Source organism: Xiphophorus maculatus, chromosome 3, assembly GCF_002775205.1.
Source record: "Xiphophorus maculatus strain JP 163 A chromosome 3, X_maculatus-5.0-male, whole genome shotgun sequence".
NCBI lineage: Eukaryota > Metazoa > Chordata > Actinopteri > Cyprinodontiformes > Poeciliidae > Xiphophorus > Xiphophorus maculatus.
Window position 1 is genome coordinate 30757627 of NC_036445.1, and position 19506 is coordinate 30777132.

A 19506-nucleotide genomic window follows, 5' to 3' on the forward strand; every position below is an offset into this window, starting at 1 on the left:
GCGTGTGTGTGTGTGTGTGTGTGTGTGTGTGTGTGTGTGTGTGTGTGTGTGTGTGTGAGTGGCCACTCTGCATTTCAATACAACGCTTCCTTTCTGCAGTGGAAGACATGCAAGCTGCTGGCTGCGCTTCAGTCCTGCATTGCAGCCATGTTCTCCACAATCTGCACCTCACCGACAGGCCTTTGAACACCAACTCAAACATTCAGCTTCCAAGTAAAAAACAAGGTTACATATTCATGGATTTCCCCCACCCCTCATCCCGACCCTGATCCCTCCATCACAGCACCCTGTTCAGCCTCGGAGACCCACTATCCTGTGGACAACACACATCTCCATAAACTGTCAGAATATTATTTTCCATGCTGGATTAATAAAAGTCCTGGCGTTTATGTCCCTCTAATGCATCATCATGAGGCGCCCACAGCCTTTCACTTTGACCCAGAACGTTTTCAGAGCCTCGTTACCCACAAAATAACGCAGATTACATCCTGCAAGGCCAGCTGCATCAATAATTCTGCTTGGATTTACCTCCTTATGAATTAAAATTGCATCTAGCACATCTAACATTTTTCTATCATTTTTAGCTAATTTTGTTCTTATGTCAAGTACTGTAAAGACCCAGAAAGACTTCACTAAAAGATCCAAAATACACAAAATGCATGGTTTACTTTTTTTCCCCTCTAAAAATAGCTATTATGAAACCACTCCATATTAATTTTCTTTAGATGTTCTGCTAATTATTTGTACAACTGTCAAAAATCTCCAGAGTTTGACAGATATCTGATCATTTCACACCTGTGAGTAAAACCAGCTGCTTTTTCTCTTTAAATGAGTTTTGCAGATAAATTTAAAGCATCTGCTGCTTCTTGATTTAATTTTGTCAGAACATATTAATGTTCTAATTTTGAGCTGTGGAGGAACAGATTATCTACATCTGTAAATGATCAGGTTTTATTATATTAAATTGTTAACTAATTTGAGTCATTTCACACCATCACCAGTTTGAACCCTTATTTTGGACCAACACAATCCCACTTTTGTCCATCCAAATTCAGCTTCACACTTAATGCCATTTTGTACTTGATAACTGTTTGCATCATTTATGGTGATACATGGTCAAAAAACTCTCAAATCACACATGTACCTTCGCTGAATCGTATATCCTCCTCTGAAATATTTACTTTAGGCCTGCAGCTAGGGGCTATTTTAGTAATTGATTATTCTATCAATTATTCAGCCAAATAATGGATTAATCAGATAAAAACTGGCACATTCTGCAGATTTTATCTTTTTAATACAATAAGAAATGCAAGTAAAATATTTCAATTAATTTTAGAAATATGAAAATAAACACTTACTGCATAAAATGCAGTAATAGCATTCCTTTAGTGAATACTTGATCATTTAGGGCAAAGGATGAATCTGCAGCTAAAGAAAATCCTTCAAACATTGACATGAGGAAAGCTCAGGCCTTTCAGCTGGATTGAACATCCATACAGTGCAGGCCTGACCTGATGTTATTTATTAAGATTAATAACTGGATAGCAAGAGTTGGTTGGAAATGTTCTTTTCCTTTTTTTTTTAACCTGAAACTGCCACTTGATTTTTATGTCAAACATATTCAGACAGAAATAGTTTTAATTTTAAATTAAAAATTGCTATTTACTGCTCTGAATATGTTATTCATTTAGGAAATGGTCTGCGAGTCTGTACATTCCACTTGAACGATTAATTTATAACTTAATTAGTTGATCATTATTTCAATAGTCGATTTAACCTGATTAATCCTATTAATCGCTTCCAGCCCTATGTTTCTTTATTCTCATTTATTTTGGTGGTTAACCCCATTTGAGCCAGTTGACTCAATAAAATGGGTCACATAATGACTAAATAACTTTTTGCATATCTTTTTTAATTAGAACAGCTCCACCACATTTCCTTTGATGGCCCGATTTATCACCAGTTGAAAAAGTTCCACAACAAAGGTTGCAAAAGTTGAAGTTATTAAATGACCAGCAGCTTCCTACATTGATCAGTTACTAGCCTCTCGCAGTAAGAAATAAATCAATTGACCACATGATCATTTAAAATCAGCTGAATAATTTCCATTCTGATAATTAATGTAATAAAACAGAGCAATTTTCCTCATAATCCATTTCATTCATGGTCTCGGTGGTGTGTGGTTTTTATTTCCGTTTTGTTTCTTGGTTTTGGTCGGAAGCTTTTGGGGGAAAATATTTCAAATATCTTCCAGTTCCAGTATTAAGTGTTCTTTACTAAATTAAAGTTTATTGATCTTTGAGAGGACAACCTTGCATTATTTTGCCATCATGATTCTATTACATGAAAATAGTCTCAAAACAACTATATTATTGTTTATCATAATAATTCCTAGAGCAATTTATCATCGGCCGAAATTCGCCTTTTATTCTTTAACATTTTTTATAAGTTCCTTGTAGTGACATCTAAAATCCCAAGGTGTCCAAAAAGCTCTTCATTAGGAAAAAAATATTTTAAATGATTCTATTTTTACCTTAAATCTCCTAATCCCAAATTCCCTTGTTTTATTTGACTGTGCTCTGAAGATTATTTTGCTCAGGTTTTCTGTATCATTGTATCTCTGTGGAGGAAGGCATTTGGCACTAAGGATTCCCATATATGCAAAAAAAGAAAAGAAAAGAAAAGAAAAGAAAGAGTGAAAACCGTCCTGGTTCAGAGCCGGAGCTCTGCAGCAGAAACCTTATTTTCCATTTGCATGGCAATAAGAACTTATTTTTTTTTCTTAACTTTAACAGAGGAATGTTACATCTGCAAGGGCCCATAAAATACAGCGTCCATAACCATCTGTCTCAGTGACTCACATCCATGCCAACACGAGGCCTCAGAAAGCGTAAGCTCGCTTCCTGAGACACAAAGTCCAGCTGGTTAATCAGGATAAGAGGAGGCCACGAGGAAGCACTTGGGTTTCATGGGACTCTGCTTAGAATAGACCCTGCACTCGCTCACAAGTGCTCCACCAACCTACAGACACAAACACTCCGTGTGAAGTACTCCCATGGGTGTCCACAGTAAATCGGGTCATGAGACAGACACCAGGATTCGCAACGATTAGCTGGCTTTTTGTGATGTTTCTCCAACATATCCAAAGATGAAAAAAGATGGACTATTTTTTTTCAGCCTTTAAATACAAATATATAATTTTTAAAAAATCTCACAAATGTGTATGTACAATAAAACAGAGCGAAGGTCTCTGGTAGGTCCAAAAAACAGGAGTGAGTTTGAGAAAAGCCCGTCACACTGTGGTTTCGCCCTGTTTGCTGTTGGCCAGTCTCGTGTAAAACCTCCGCCATGAGTTCAGGGTCTTCCCAGACCAGATCCAGAAGCCAGAAGTGATTCCCACTATGAGCGTCATGAGATACTTGATCATGAAGACAGTGAAGTCCGGGCTCATGTTGGGGTGGTTCTGGATGGGGCACGGCACGGCGTACGTCTTACACGACTGGCTGACCCACGTCCTCTCCCACTGCTCACGGAAGGCCTGCTCATAGAAGTAGCAGGCGATGACGATGGTGGCCGGCACGGTGTAGAGCACGCTGAAGATCCCGATCCGCACCATCAGCTTCTCCAGCTTCTCCGTCTTGGTGCCGTCATGTTTCATGATGGTCCGAATGCGGAAGAGGGACACGAATCCGGCCAGGAGGAAGGAAGTTCCGATGAACAGATATACGAAGAGAGGCGCCAGGACAAAGCCTCGCAGGGCGTCCACGCTGTTGATGCCCACAAAGCAGACCCCGCTCAGCACGTCTCCGTCCACCTGGCCCACTGCCAGGATGGTGATGGTCTTTATGGCGGGAACGGCCCAGGCTGCTAGGTGGAAGTACTGGGAGTTAGCCTCGATAGCTTCGTGGCCCCACTTCATCCCGGCTGCCAGGAACCAGGTGAGGGCCAGGATGACCCACCAGATGGAGCTGGCCATGCTGAAGAAGTAGAGCATCATGAAGAGGATGGTGCAGCCCTCCTTCTTGGTGCCCTGCACCACAGTCCTCATCTCTTTCTCAAAGCGATCATTGCAAACCACCTTGTCTTCCAGTAAGAATCCAGCAATGTAGGCGATGGACACCATGGTGTAGCAGCCAGAGAGGAAGACTATGGGCCGCTCTGGGTAGCTGAAGCGCTTCATATCCACCAGGTAGGTCAGAACCGTGAACAGAGTGGAGGCGCAGCACAGGATCGACCAGATTCCGATCCAAATTCGAGCAAATTTCAGCTCCTCCTCGTTGAAGTACATCATCCCGTGAGACTTCTTCAGCTCGCACGGGGCGCCGCAGTTCTCCTGCCCCAGGAAGCGGTAGTTCAGGTAGGGGGGGACGACGAGGGGCCCCGGGCACCTGAACTGACCGTGCGTGGGCTCGGGCGGGGAGCGCGCGGTGGGGTAGTGCCCGGGCCCCTCCGGCTCCGCGCGGTCCGACATGTTCTGGCCCACGCACAGCTCGCCCGCGCCGTGCACCGGGAACTTCTCGCACGCGAGGCTGTCGGGCCACTGGAAGCCGAACTTGTTCATGAGCGCCTCGCAGCCCTGCCGCGCGCGCTCACACAGAGAGCGGCACGGGGGCAGCGCCTGCTCCAGCACCGTGCACACGGGCGCATACATGGAGCAGAGGAAGAACTTTAAATCCGGGGAGCACTGCACCTTCACCAGGGGGTAGAACTGGTGGACCTCCAGTCCCGCGTCTTCCTGGTTCGTGTGGCCCAGCAGGTTCGGCATGATGGTCTCGTTGTAGGCGATGTCCGTGCACAGCGGGATGGAGATCGGCTGGCAGAATCCGTGCTCCGGGATAGACATTCCTCGGTCTCCGTACTGAGCGTTGACCCTGAAGGAGGCGGGCAGGATGAAGGGCAGCAGAGAGACCGCCGTGCGGAGCAGTCCGTGGAGCAGCATGGCGAGGAAGGATCCGCGGCACGACTTTCTGTTTGTTGGGAATAACTTGACGTTCCCTCAGCCTCAGCAGCTTCCCTGAGCGCTTCTTTGTTGCCGAGCTGAACGCAGCGTCTCCCCGCGGTGCTCCTGTCCCCGTCCCTCAGCTTCTCATCCCGCGGCGGGGGAGATAAACGGAACAAAGATCCGCGATCCCCAGCAGCAAACCCGAAGCCTTCATTTAAAATCCTCTTTGGAGCCGAATGAAGAGGTTTCCCTTCCAACGCAGGAGTCTCAGTATTCCGTCTGCACAAGACAGAGTCAGGGCGCCGATCAAACTCTCTCTCTCTGTCTGTCTCTCTACCTCCGTCTAGTTGAAGCCAAACGCACGTCAATGCATGTGCAACATCCACCGAGCCCCTTCAAAATAAAAGCTGTTTCACACCCAAGTCCTGCTAGATTTGATGGTTCTCTTACTTATTAAGGATGTTCTCATCAGGAAGCAGTAACAGAAGTACTTATTTGAGCTTCATTTTAAAATACAACATATAAAATTGAAAAATATACAGTTTCAAAAAATATATTTTTTAATGTGATCAATAATGAGTAAGCAGAAAATAAAATTTTTGTGCAATTTTCTTTCCAAAAAGCACACACACAAAATAATAATAATAAAAAATAGCAAATGTAATTGCATTCCAAAAGAAGCAGCTGATGCTTTGACCATCATGGCTGTTGATGGCACTGTTTCTTCTGTACAGCTCAAAATATTTTTTTTCCACTGCAAACAAGCCTGATTGCTCGATTCTCATCTCAGTCCGTCCTTCTTCTGGGATTTCTCTCATTGAACTCAATTTGTCCCAACAGGAGGCAGAGTTGTGAACCATGACATTGATTTTCTGCACTGTTTTAGAACGAAGCCGTTCAGTCTGTGTTGACTATTCTTCCAAATACTAAGCAATTAAAGTCAGACAAAGGAATGCTTTAGACATTTTATTGCTTGTTAAATTTTCATGGCCCTATAATCCCCATGACTTTGTTTATGGCGCATGCAGTGTTTGGTCAGCTTCACTGAGCCGATGCATTACATAAGTGACTGTTACATGTTAGCAATACATAACAAAACATATACAACTTAACTTATACAAGATGAGCATGAATAAATAAAAGGAAACATTTGGAGAAATAAGTGAAAGTTCCTGAAGTTGGTCAAAGTTAATGTACAAGAACAAGAGTGTAACAGAAAGATCACATGGAATAATGCTAGAAGATACTTTCTATCAGTGAGTTCCATAGTAAGAACAATGTTATGTAGAAACAGGACTGTTACAGTAAATCAATTCAAATGTTCCTAAAGCCAATATTGTTATTAGTTTGATGCAGCCAAAAGTATCAGTCAACACATAACATTTTTGAATTATTAAATTAATTTGATGTTTTTTTAATTATCATCCCCCACCCCTTATTAGATGTGTGCACAAAACTACACTCGTTAAGAGTCTCTGGAAACAAAAGCCATTCTCTTCACATCTACTTCCTGTTTACTTGTGTCTTACTTTCTCCAGCTTTACAGCTTCCTCTCTGACTCCCTCTCTCTTTTTGTGTGTATATGTCTTTTTTACCATCTCTCATTTTGTATATTAAATCCATCCATCCATGTTTTATCTGACTGTATCCAGGATCTCATTCCTTTAGTCATGATCTGTGTCTCATGACTACAGCTAAAGGTTGGAATGTAGACAGACTGGTAGAGTGAGCTTCACTTTTTGGTTTTTTTACCAGAACATTACTGGAGTCCAGGCTTCAATTGCTCTTATCAGTCTCTCCTGCCATCACTTGGGAACCAGGCAAGTTCAGTTTATTCATACAGCAACATTCACACACCAAGCAATCCAAAGTGCATTACGGAAATTAAAAATAAAGCATAAAAACTTTACATTAAAGATGAAAATCGTTAATCGGATGTTTTCCATCCTGATTTAAAGGAAGCAACGATTTCTGCTCCTTTCAGGTTTTCCACAGGTGAGGAGAAAAGAAACTTAACCTGGTGTGGCTCTGGTCCAGGAACCAAGTCAGAAAGGGTTCTACAGAGACCAATTTCTCATATTTTTCTGGTAACTCAGAAATGTGTTCTGGATCAAAACCAGTAGTGCTTTATAGATCAATACAAAGCCCGTCCTTTAAGAGCCAGAGCAGATGTTTAAGGACTTATGTAATTTGATCCACTTTCCTGGTGTTGGTCAGAACTCTAGCAGCAGTGCTTTGTATGCCTGATTAATTCTATACACACACCAGTAAAAGGCAGCACTGCCTTTTACCAGTTTCTTATTTTCTGTCAAGCAATGGATCAGGTAATCATAAGAACATGCTGAGCTGGTCATGTCAGATCTTCATAACTCTACTGAACTTTTTTTTCTAGTAATTTTATGACTTCCTTCTGGTAATATATTTCTTTATCCAACTAATATTATAACTTTATGTTCATAATGAAAAAAAATTCTCTTAGTTTTGCCTCTGCCACCGTTTTCTCCTCACTGTTACAGACTTCTCCAGCTCCGCCAGCTGTCTACTGTGTTTTCACCAGTGTATAGCAGGCTCCTTCTTCTACTGGGTTTCACAGGCAGCCTGTTGGTTATTTTGAGCACTGCTGCCACCTAGTGACTGGAGCCTTGTTTAGTAGTCAAGCATGAAAACATGATAAACTCCTCCTTTGTCTCACGCCTCCTCTGGGTTCCTTCCAGAACCTTCTCAGAGTTTGCTAGAGTTCTGTCCCATTCTTCCTGACCGAACTGGCTTACCTCAGTCAGGTTTCTGGGTCGCCTCACTGCCACATGACTTTACAGATCTACCTGCCAATGCTTTGGAGGACTGAGGTCAGAGCTTGGTGGCCTCACCAAACCGAGGACTTTACTGTCATTAGGCCACTTTACAATCACTTGCACTGTATGCTGAAGACCAATCTGATCCTGAGCTTTAACTCCTTGACTGATGTCTTAGATGTTGCTTCAATATTTTCACATGATGTTCTTTCCTCATGATGCCATCTATTTTATGAAGTGCTCCTGTAGCAAAAAAAGCCCCACAGGATGATGCTGCCACTCCCATAATTTGAAGTTAGGATGACACAAGCATTCCCTTTTCCTCCAAATGTAACGACGGCCATGATGGCCAAACAGTTAAATTCTAGTTTCATCTACTCACAGGACATGTCTCCAAAAATCAAGATCTTTGTCCATGTGTAAGTCTGCAAATTGTAAGTTGGCTTTTCAGGTTTTTCTTTTTTTTTGTTGCAGTAAGCCTTCTTCCTGGCTAAATGACCTTTCAGTCCATGTCAGTACATATCACATTTGGATAATGACACTGTTGTCTTCACATCATCTTCGCAAAGTCTTTGGTTTTTTGTTCTGGGGTCAATCTGCACATTTTGGACCGAAAGACATTCATCTTTTGGTCTCCTTCCTGATTATATGGTTTTTGGACAACCCCATCAAGTCCATCCTGGTTGAACAGAAGAACGCAGCAACTGGAAGCATCTGCAACCTGTTACCAGGATCAACCAGGCTAGAGCTGCTCCATGATTCTGATCCTGATATTTTGTCTTAATTTCTTTTGAAACACACATCTGAAATACACCAGAAAGCAGTGTGTTTCAGGTGTGGCCTTAAAAATGTTCTTGCTACGTTTTCTGGCACTTAGCAAATAAGAATGATTTGGTAATTCTAACTGACCTAAAAAAGAGAAGCTTGATCTGATTTAACTTCAGATGGCGAAAGAACAACATGTCTGTCTTTTTATTTTGTGTATATAAATATTTGGTTTCAACTGTACATACAAACAGTGTGCACATTTAGAATGAGTTTAGTTACAGCTTAGTAACAAGCTCTATCAGAAATTACATTGTGATTTAAAACAAATATTATTGTGCTATTTTCAGAATAACAGTTTACATGAGAGATGTTAAAGGAGGAGAAGTGTTATAGGTTGCTCATAAACTTAACAGGGCGTTTCAACAGGCACCACTTGCCCTGGTACGCTTTGAAATTTTCCAGTTGGGAATTTTCCACTGAAGCAAGGAAGGCGTGCAGGACGGCTGCACTGCTCACAGCTCAACCCAGTGTGAGAGCTCCTGTCTCCTGTCACTTTAAGATCATGATGCCATTTCATGTAATGAGCCTTTGCACCAGGATGCTCAGAACCACACAGCAAAGAAAAATCAGACAAAAGATGGAGAATACATGAGTCTATTCATGCACAGAGAAGAGACGAACCACACCTTCATCTGTCTGCCAGAGACAGAGGAGATCTACATGCTAACAGAGGAATGCTAGTTTTTACTTGGACTTCACATGTAGAGGAGATGCAGCTTAACCTGCGTCATTGACACCAGCTGGGCTCTGTCAGAGGGATCATAGCTACATGACTAGCCTACATGTAAGGAGTGATGTGCAGATTTCAGAGAAATATTTGTACCTTTACTAATGTCTATAATGTACCTGTTATCAAATGTTTTACTCTCTTTGTTTTTCTTTCCTATAGAAAGTACTCCTGGTACTGTATTTTTGTTTCCTTTGGTTGTTCTGAACCAACAGTAACACATGGCCGGTCATTACGAGCCTGGTTCTGATGGAAGTTTCTTTATCTTAAAAAATGTTGTTCCTTTCCATTGTTGTCCCATGCTTGCTCAGACTGAGGGATTACTGAAGTGAACAACACGACGCAGTCAGCTGGACTTCCTTAGACATCTGGCTTAAGTCGTGCATGTTGGAAACGTCTTCATCAAGACATCTTTTAATGTCCAACTGATACTGAAAAGGGAAATGTGGGAAAATGTCTTATTAAAAATATAGAAGAGACATCTGTGTCATATTTCAATGTGCAAAAGACGTCAGCATGAAAGAGTCTGTTGGTGTCTAAAAGGAATGATCTCTGAAGATAAACAGAAAAGACTGATTTTCTAGCCACTTAACCTATAGCCAAACAGATCGCTGATGGTTTTATAAAATGTCTCTTTGTTCAGTTTGATGACTTCACTTATAAATAAACGTGCAAGAAATAAAAAAATAAAATGATGTGCTGGAAAATTATAAATGGAGAAGTTTAAACAAATGTACCGTTTAGATGATACCGTCTTCATCTCATCGATTTGAACTTTTCTTTTTTTATGAGTGCCCAACATTCAACTTCAATGAGAAATCAGAACAAATGCTGATTTGTGTTAGTTTGTATTTATCAGCTGGGTTACACTGGAACCACATGGGGTTAACATTAACTATAAGGGTCCAAATACATTCTTGCTTCACAGAGCCAGACCACATTGAAATCCCAGTGATAAGTGAAGCTAGTAGATGCTCCTTGCTAACATGAAGAGAGTTTGTTTGAAAACATTTTCTGGACTGTCCAACAGTCAGAACAGAGACATAGAGAGACAAAAATCAAAACTGTAGATCCACACAAATTGTAAAAGTTTGTTTTTTGGAGCACTACTAAACAGCTGCAGATTTGAAAATCCTCAACTATACATGAGGACAGCTTATTTAAATATGATTACACTCTGTCAAGGTTTCATAATGTATTAGATGATGACCTGAATTTGAATGAGGTTGGAGTGGAGAACTGGCTATAACTGTTTGTTCTGTAAAGTACATTGTGCTGATAGTGTGCTGTGAGTCAAAGCTGTATAAATAAGCTGAAGTGGTCTGAATCATTAAATACAGGGTTACTGTTAGAAATGCTGACTCAAAACATAGTGAACATGCTGCTTTTAGATAGGAAACCTGTCATTGCAGTCAGGCCCATGACATTAGGTTAATGAGCAGTAAAACGGGTTCAGTTTGTGCTGAAAACAGACCTCCTGGAAGTAACCCCACCCAGATTAATAATATTGTGCACTGTCAATAAACAGTTTCTTCCTTCTCATGAAACAGAGCAACATGGCCCCATGTATGTGTCTTTCTACACATAAAAGCCCCTTCAGTCAAGTTTCACATTCATTGTGCTTTGTTTTTCATTGCTCACTTTAAATAAGAAAAGCTTAAAAAATAGAATCATTTATAGCCCTGGCAGACTTTGACTATAAAGTTTGTCAGTGGTGTGAAACGAGATGGGCAAATAAATCACGTGAATGGAGCACCAATTTTGGTGAAATAAGTTTTATTACAACAATCAAACGTTCTTCTTCTTGCTGAGCAGCTTTTCACATTTTGCTCTGGTATTCATACATTTAGCTCCTCACCTTTAGCTCCCACCACAGATTATTTTCCATTTTTGGAATTCCAAAAGACCAATATTACTCCCAGTCAACAAAAAACATGTTGGTCAAGTTCAGATGACTTTAAAAATGTCTCATCTAATCTCTTTGTGTAGAAACTTTAAATCTTTTCAAAATAAAAGTCTGAATTCATAAGACCCTTGAAGAATTTTATTTCAGGTAAACAACATTAAACATTTACAGAAGGACATTACATCTTCCATAATAACATTACATAGAGGTTGTAACAAATAATGCAACAGCTATCCTAAAGTATACAATATTATTTCACCCCATAAAGTGATTGGCGACTCCAAACCACTTGTGAAAAGGATGTTTTTGTTCGGTTTTTCAGTGCAGCGTAGAAAAGAAAAGCAAACTGCAAGAGAAGCTTCACATTAAAATCTTGCAAACACAGATTTATTGATGAGCACAGCCAGGATGCATGTCAGAGCCAACCTACATGTTTATTATAGTCAAACCACTCATGTCCACATGATAAATGCCAAAAATAGAGGCCTTTCATATATATATATATATTTATAGAAATATGCGTTATCATACATGACTTTTCATTAGCGCTAAGGAGACTCTTCCAACCCTGTTTACCACCATACGCTAAGCTTCCACCTTTCACGTTTCCGGTGATATTTCATTTTGCAGTCACAGTGTTAAATATGCAATACCACCCCTTTCACTGGACCTTCTACAAAATGTATGAAGAACATTCCTGTTAGAACAGAGTTTCAACTCTGCCCACGTGGGACTTGAAAAGTTTTACAGCAAACTGCAGGCTGCAGAAGCTCCGGGAAACAGTTGGGGGGTGTTACGAAGCAACGCGAGGCACACGGAGAGCGTGCTCACACAGGGAGCAACATAGCAAAAATAATTATTCTTGGCTAATATTGCCTGCAATCCCTAAAGCCACTCGAGGCTGGGCAATCTTAGCGCAGCTCGATGGTATTAACCCTCTTCTGTCACGCTGCTTTAGTGGCATTACCCACCGCCTCTCCTCCCCTTTTTCCTCCTGCACAATCACAGCCTGCGGGTGACACTGAAAAGCTGGAAGATAACTTCAAGTAGAGCAGTTCTACCAGCTCCCCTCTGTCCATGTAAGGGTTCACATCCAGGGATGAGATTTACATTTGTGAGGAAGTCGGCATGCTCTGCATCCAGCCGAGCGAGAGGGCATGAATATTTATGCGTTTATCGTTTAGGGAAAGCCAGAGAGTAAAGTGACCATAAAGGCAATTTTTATTTAAAGTGCATTTTTTAAAATGCTGCTGGGTAAGTTAAGCCCATCATCTTTTTAAAAATCTTTTTTAAACCTCAGAGGTTCAACTCTGTGGTTGGAAAAGCTGGATTGGAACAGAGTCACAATAAAATGTCTAAGTGCCTCATAACTCCATAGCTTCCCTGTTATTGGTTGGATATTCTCACCTGTACGCAGCACTTGGATGTCATTTACAGGAGAAACAGCAGAATCAACCTTACAAGCAACAGCCTCAGTCCCACCATTTATTCCCAACAGCTCCAGTTCAGCGCTACAAATGTACAACTAAAAGGAAAACAGGTAAATTTATTAAGTGGAAAATGGCTTGTTTGGGTTTTTATTTCTGGTGTGAAAAGGTGAAAAATTTTTGGTTTCCCCATTTTTTCTCTGTTTACCAGCTTGTTACTGGATCAATATTGAGTGGGTCTGAAAAACCCTCAATATGCAACATTTTTTCAAATCTGTGATACATTTGACTTAACTTCTATTTCTAAAAATCCTCTAGTTGAAGTCAGAAACAAACAAACATGTTGTTACTGTAAGTGTATCTGAACCATAGGTTAGGACGAACTTTTCTAAATGATTATTTTTTGGTTGTTGCTATTATGAATTGTATTATTGCCATACAAGAGTACAGACGCTAGTAGGGATGGGTCATATAGGTATATTTCTATGGTATTTATATTGAATGCTACGTACCAATTATCAAACAGACTATACTTCACTATACTGACACTACCACCTACTTACTGTTTCCTCTAAGGTAGAGCCAAAAGAGAGGGTTTGTCAGACATTTTAGTCTGAGACCTTGACCTGATTACAGCAGGTAGACCAAAAAATAAGGCTCTTCTGTATCATTATAGACTTTTGTTTAGTTTATCCATCTCATGCTGCACCTTCCCATCACTCAGGAAGGAAGGAGACTGTGACATTTGGTTTAATACCAAAGCATGTCATTAGCTAGCTTTGGGATATCATTCTTAAAAATACAATAGTGGTTTGGATGGAGAGAACTTTTTACTGCAACAGTTGTATTAAGTAACCTTTTGTAAAAAAAGAAAACACTGTTTTAGCTGAACAGTGGCATTGAAAGTAAACTATACTGTAGCTGGAGCTGCAGACTCTGCAGAGCAGTTTCTCCTGTTAGGTAATACAGCTGTATTACCTGGAATTGTGTATGTGTGTACTTGTTTAGCTATCATATTTAGGACCATTTCCGGCATATTTACTAACCTTTTGAAGACCGAAGGGCCCCAGTCCTAATACGGAGGACCCCATTGTTTAGGGTTAGGCGTTAGAGGTATGATAGGAATTAGGTTTTGGTTTGGGAAAATGTCTGGGTTAGGCTTATATGCAGTTACTTAAATGAATGTAAGTTAATACAAAGTCCTAATATGGGTTGAAATGCAAACTTGAGTGAAGGCATGTTAGTGTGTGGGCGTGTGTTTGTGTGTGTTAGAGAGGAATAGGAATAATATCTACAGTATCCATTTGTCCGTGGCTTTAGATTTGCAGCCTCATGTTCTCGGCTGTTCAACAGTGCAGGGCCGTTATTATTGTCTCACTTGTTTTGAAACAGACTAATAAAAAGGAAGCCATTAGTTTGATAGTACCTCACAATTATCACCAAACAACTACTCTGTAATATTCAAATATCTTTACACAAAAAGAAAACAAAAAAAGAAATCTTAGCAATAGAAAAAGTCATTTTAAACATTTTTGCAAATTATGTTACTTTATATAGCTGAGCTTTGTTCAGTAGAAAGTTCCAAAACATCCAGGAAAATATGCAAGGTTTGGGAAGAAGACATCTCAGGGAACAGCCTCAGGAGAGAGTATGTTGGTGGTTTAGGGACGAGTCAAAGTTATGCACAACCTTCACAGCACAGGCTGCACATAGACCCATCTTCACACATTTACTTTGTCAAAGAAAACTCTGGTGTAGTCACAACTCTTGACTCAGGAACAAACTGATATAGGTAACAACATGGATCAATCAAATTTTTTGGCATGTCAGAAAACTTGGAAGATGGATTTTTCAGAACTGGATCAAAACATACAGTGAGGCTTTTCAGCCTATTGCCTTGCTGCTTTGTCTTTATGTACATTAGCTCGTATTCTCAGATGGAAGCACTGACACTTATATTGCCCATGTTTGTCACGCTCAAACCTATGTTTCCACCAGAGCCGTTGTGGTCCATTGGAGTATTGCGTCTAAAAGCACTTTACGCTGTCCCTTCATCATCAATATGTTCAACACAGATTGTTCAGGAAAAGCTTTCAGGTTGCAACAACAAGATCTGGTTCCATCATGGAGGTCCACTGACGCTACCCAACCCAACAAAACAATGATAGTGTCTTATTTAGAAATATTAGACTGCTGGAGCCTCATGTTCAAAGGGTGCAGATGATTGTCCATAAATTAAATAGAGAAGCATCGATATTTGAGCAGGACAGTGGAAACGTCATGGCTGCTGTGAGATTTTCTACAGATAGGCTTTTGGTGAGAAAGCAAGCCTATTGAACTCCTTGAACCTTGAACTCGACTGGCTTTACTGTTATTATTATTATTAATATTTTTTAAGGCTATTGTATACATCACAGTGTGAATATAATATTGGGATATTTAATATTTTTACTTTAATATTATGCTCATTAAGCCTCTGTGCACCAAACATTTTGTATTCATTGCATCATCAGCGATTTGACTAAGTGACTACTTCATTTTTTAACAGTTAAACTGTAACATCAGAATATCCTAAAATCCTATCCTCACAAAAACTGACCTGAAACATTATTATATATGTACAGATGTAAAAACTACTATCAACTGTTCAAAAAACACCCTCAGGTGACATTAGATTGAACTAAATCATCGTTTAATTCCATAGGCTGTCCTCCTGACATTGTCAAAAAGCAATAACTTTTAAATTGTTAGGATTAAAAGCTGAAAACACTAAAATTTAAATGAATGTCAAAAGGACAACCTGTTTTTCTTCTAAGAGTAGTTCAATCCAGTTTTACTTAAATCTTGTAGAAAGATTTTGGAGTTGCTTGTAGATCTGAATTCCAGGAGAGGAAAGAACCAAACATCCAACAACCTGCCTGCTATCTGCTCAGAGAGTGAGCCACTGATTGTCTCTTCCAGTCGACAGAGACAAGGCTGACGGAACCACAGCCAAAACCACAGCTGGTTCCGAGAAACTTAACAGCATTTGACCCAAAATGGAGGTACCCTGTCCTTTCTCATGATAAGACTGTTTTCTGGCTCCCCATCATCAGGCTGACCCCTTTGGAGCCCTGACATGGATTCTTCTCAGCGTCCCTCAGTCTGCAGATACATACTTAGAAATCTAAATTATGTCACGAGTTTAACCTATCAGAGAGACAGAGCAAGGATAGAATGATGATTTTTAAAATATACATCATATTTAAGCTTTAGCAGAGACATTTATCCAACCTAATCCTTGTCTTATTTCACATCCCTACATCTCCGAGTGCCTCTTGTGTTTACAGTAGTTGCGTCAGCTTCAACCTTTCCCTCCGCACACTCCTGCCTTCATTTACAATAACAGTGTGTGATCCTGTTACAGTAACAGGTATTCAATATTAACAGGTTTTGCAAATCAACCTGTTAATCATTACTACCATGACTTGTTAAATCTGTGCTTTTTTGTGCGTCTACCTTATTAAGGAGAATCTCCAAATACCATTTTTTCAATAAAGAAATGTTTTTTGATAATTCAGAGAGAAGAATTCCCCCTGCAGGGTAAATATTTAACTACAGTGGACTCCCAGCTATTTGAGCTTGTGTATTCGCTAAATTCTGGATTTTTCTTTGGAAGTATTCACATATTTTTTCATAGAGATTATATAAGAAAATTAAAAAAAAAAAAAACAGATTAGGAAGTTAAAATAACTTGGTTCAATGCTACCTGACACACTATTGGCTAGAATTTGTAAACCGGCCAATCCAGGAGCGCCATTTTTTTTCCCGATTATCCCAAAGAGTAAAGATAAGTAAGATTGTTGTTGATAGCTTCTGTGTTAGAACTAAGATGGTTTCCACTCTGTGTATCAATGCACGTTAAGATATATTTGGTGTTTGAATGATAAAATAAGCAGTTGTCAGGCTTTTCAGAGAAAGACTCTCAATTATTTGTGGATTCCATCTATTTGTGAGCAGGTTTGGTCCCTAACCCCTTCAAATACTGGGTCCTGTGTTTTTGGTTCAGCAGGAAATCCGTGCCACTCTTTGTACATGAGACCACGTGTTTTTTATGTTATTTTATTTGGAAGAGTTGGGCAGCTTTATCAGCTTCCTTAAAGAAACTAGAAAGGTTTTTTTTTCATTTGATATTGACATGCATAATGTAGAGCAAAAAAACAACAACAAAAAAACAGCAAAGCTAAATCTTTTAGGATAATTGCCTTTTTCTTATAGCTGCTACTGTCTCTCTAACTCCCAGCAACCATTAAAAAAGAGCTTTTCTTTCAAAAATATTAACCACAAAGACAAAAGTGATTCATAACATCACCAGGAAATAAGTACATTTTACAGCGACTGGTCTCGATCTGAAATATGAAGAATGAAGGACCTCCAACATGGCTGCCAGGGGACAAGTTGCATCACTTTAAAGCTCTCCTCATCATCATCTTGTTTATTGTTTTATTTCCCTCTAAAAGTCCACAAATCAGAGCTGAACTGGACAGAAATGAATCAGAATCCTAAGGACTTCCTGTGGTCTTCAGCATGATTGGACTGAGCCTCCTGAATGTGTGTGTCTACAGGGAGAGCTTCCCTGGTGAGAGTCGTTCAGTGGTAACAAGCAATAATAAAACTGTCCTTTATATAGTTTCTAGATGATTACGTCATACATACAAATATACATTCTTAAATAGGAGGCTAGTTACAAACACAAAACACAATATGTAGCGATAGTAAAGTTCTTTTGTTTCTACTGTGACAATGATATATGAGTTATTGGAACCTTATAAAAAGTAAACAAAACTTGCAAATAATAGTCTGAAATCTTAAGTACCATTCAAAATGCTCACCTTTTCACTCACCTTCTGATGCATGCATACATCACACACACACGCACACGCCCACACTCACGCATACATTTAGTGAAGGTAATAAATAAAGAGAGAGCTGGGGGCCTTCTCGATGTCACCATCTTTATCTTCACCTTTTCTTTTTTCACAGCAGCCACCTGGAAACAGACAAAGATACAACACAGTGTGTCAGTAACTCACTCCAAACCACTGACAGTGTGGAGAAAACACACACCACACATGCTGTAGTTTGTTCTCATGCTACTAGGTGTTACACACATGAGCTAACAGTGAACTTCTGCATATCATGAACATATCAAGAACTGCAGTCTGAAGAAATGCTCCGCTCCTGACCAAAAACAACCAATCAGAGCCAGGAGGAGGGTTTTGTGCTGTCAATCAATGCTGCTCAATGTCCTAATAGCAGAGAGACAACTTATTGTCCAACGAAAGCCATTGATCCGCAGTAGGTACCCATCCTAACTAGCCTTAGCATTGGTGGCAGGCTATGTTGTGGTGAACCAGTAGAGAGCAAGAAGAGGGGATAAGCATGAGAGTGATTGACAGGGATAAGACCCTCCTCCTGGCTCTGATTGGTTGTTTCTAACTCTGTGGGGTATTTCTGCAGTTAGTACTGGGAGAAGGCAAAGAACCTGAGTTTCTTTCCCAGACTATGTCTTATATATTATACTGTCATGTTTAAAAAACATGTTTGTTTTTTTTATAAAAGTAACATACTGAAGCTTAACTGTTTATCCTTCTACTGCTCCCTTCTGCCAACACTTATGAACTGAAAACACAAATAGCTCAGCTGTCTGAGGACAACAATTAAATCAGGGAAACGGTCAGAAAACATAACAGCCTCCTGATCATAATGCTAATGCTATTTATAACCTTGCTAACATTTGACTGTTTTAGCCATTAGTGAAAAAATGCTCTTGTATTACTTTACCAACTTTACTTTAATATCACCCTGCATTACTGGACACTGCCAAAAGATATATTCATTAGTCACAAAAACATGCTAATTTCTAAAATAATGCATTTGCTGTTTGTTTTTACTGGAAGAAAAGAAAAGAACAGAGCAGCAAACCCAGAGCAGAGTTGTAGTGTGGCAAAGAGGAGCAGGAAGCTGTCCAAGAGGGATCAGAGGATGAAGAAGAGAAGCAGGGAGTGTAAGCAGGAGAAGGAGTTAAGAATGTCAAGCTGGTGAGAGTGACAGATTGGGGGGTGGAGAGGATGAAGAGGATGAGCCAGAGAGGAACAAGAGAAGGAGTGATCAGAGGAAAAGGAGGAGGAGTAAGAGGTTGACATAATGGAGGGATCTGCAGATTAATAAATAATACCTTGCCTCTATCTGGTCTGTTTCCTCATCCCCTCCCTCCTCCCATCACCCCCTCATAGGCAGAATCCAATGTCTGAGGATTGGATTCTGCCAGTCTTTGGTAGTCAGCTCTCAGTGAAGCAGTCCATTCCACATCAGGAATCCCAAACATCTGGATGAGTGCTTCTGTAGTTTACCCACTCCAAACATGAGTGTGTGTTACATAGGTGCATGTGACCATGACAGAATATGCTGCTGGTGCCCAGAGAACGTAGAGAGCAAACAACAAGCGGAAGATTTTTCATTCGGAACAGGAAGAATGTGAGAAGCCTGGAGTCTGTTAACGAGAATCTAGTTCAGTCAACAGCTGACCAGTTTAGAAACTAGAACAAAACCAAGTCAATTAATTTAAATGTATTTAAATTTGTAATTAAGTAAAATATTTAAAATACAAATATATTCCATCAGAAGATGTTCCTTTTGAAGGAAGTTGAATCGACCTCTGACCTGATTTGGTTGGGAAGGTTTAAATATGCAGACCAACTCTGGCACTAAAACAAAGCAAAGCAGCTAACTGTGGTTCATCAAAAAACATGTCTCTGTTTAAACGAACTAAATGTAGGGAATGCACTACAACACAAAGCATTGTGGGTAAACAGAACCAAAACAAACCCAGATGTAATAGGATA

General features: G+C 40.1%; 2 protein-coding genes across 5 annotated transcripts in view; both read right to left on the reverse strand.

Annotated features, from left to right (window-relative positions):
• Window positions 1–2101: 2101 nt before the first annotated feature.
• On the reverse strand, window positions 2102–5311 carry LOC102228954 (frizzled-1-like). Its single transcript, XM_005817354.2, has one exon. It carries the CDS (start codon window positions 4937–4939, stop codon window positions 3293–3295), a length of 1647 nt encoding a protein of 548 aa, XP_005817411.2. The 5' UTR covers window positions 4940–5311; the 3' UTR covers window positions 2102–3292.
• Window positions 5312–11311: 6000 nt separating this feature from the next.
• The window catches only part of cdk14 (cyclin dependent kinase 14), a 158189-nt gene continuing 149994 nt past the window's right edge, over window positions 11312–19506 (reverse strand). For all 4 annotated transcript variants that reach the window (XM_014473923.2, XM_005812599.2, XM_023330709.1 and 1 more), the window contains one exon: window positions 11312–17651. The gene's annotated coding sequence lies outside the window, so the exon portion shown is untranslated. The remainder of the gene's footprint in view (window positions 17652–19506) is intronic.

Excerpts from the sequence above, each read along its gene's own strand:
- LOC102228954 (XM_005817354.2), bottom strand. The coding sequence starts at position 4,939 with ATGCTGCTCCACGGACTGCTCCGCACGGCGGTCTCTCTGCTGCCCTTC.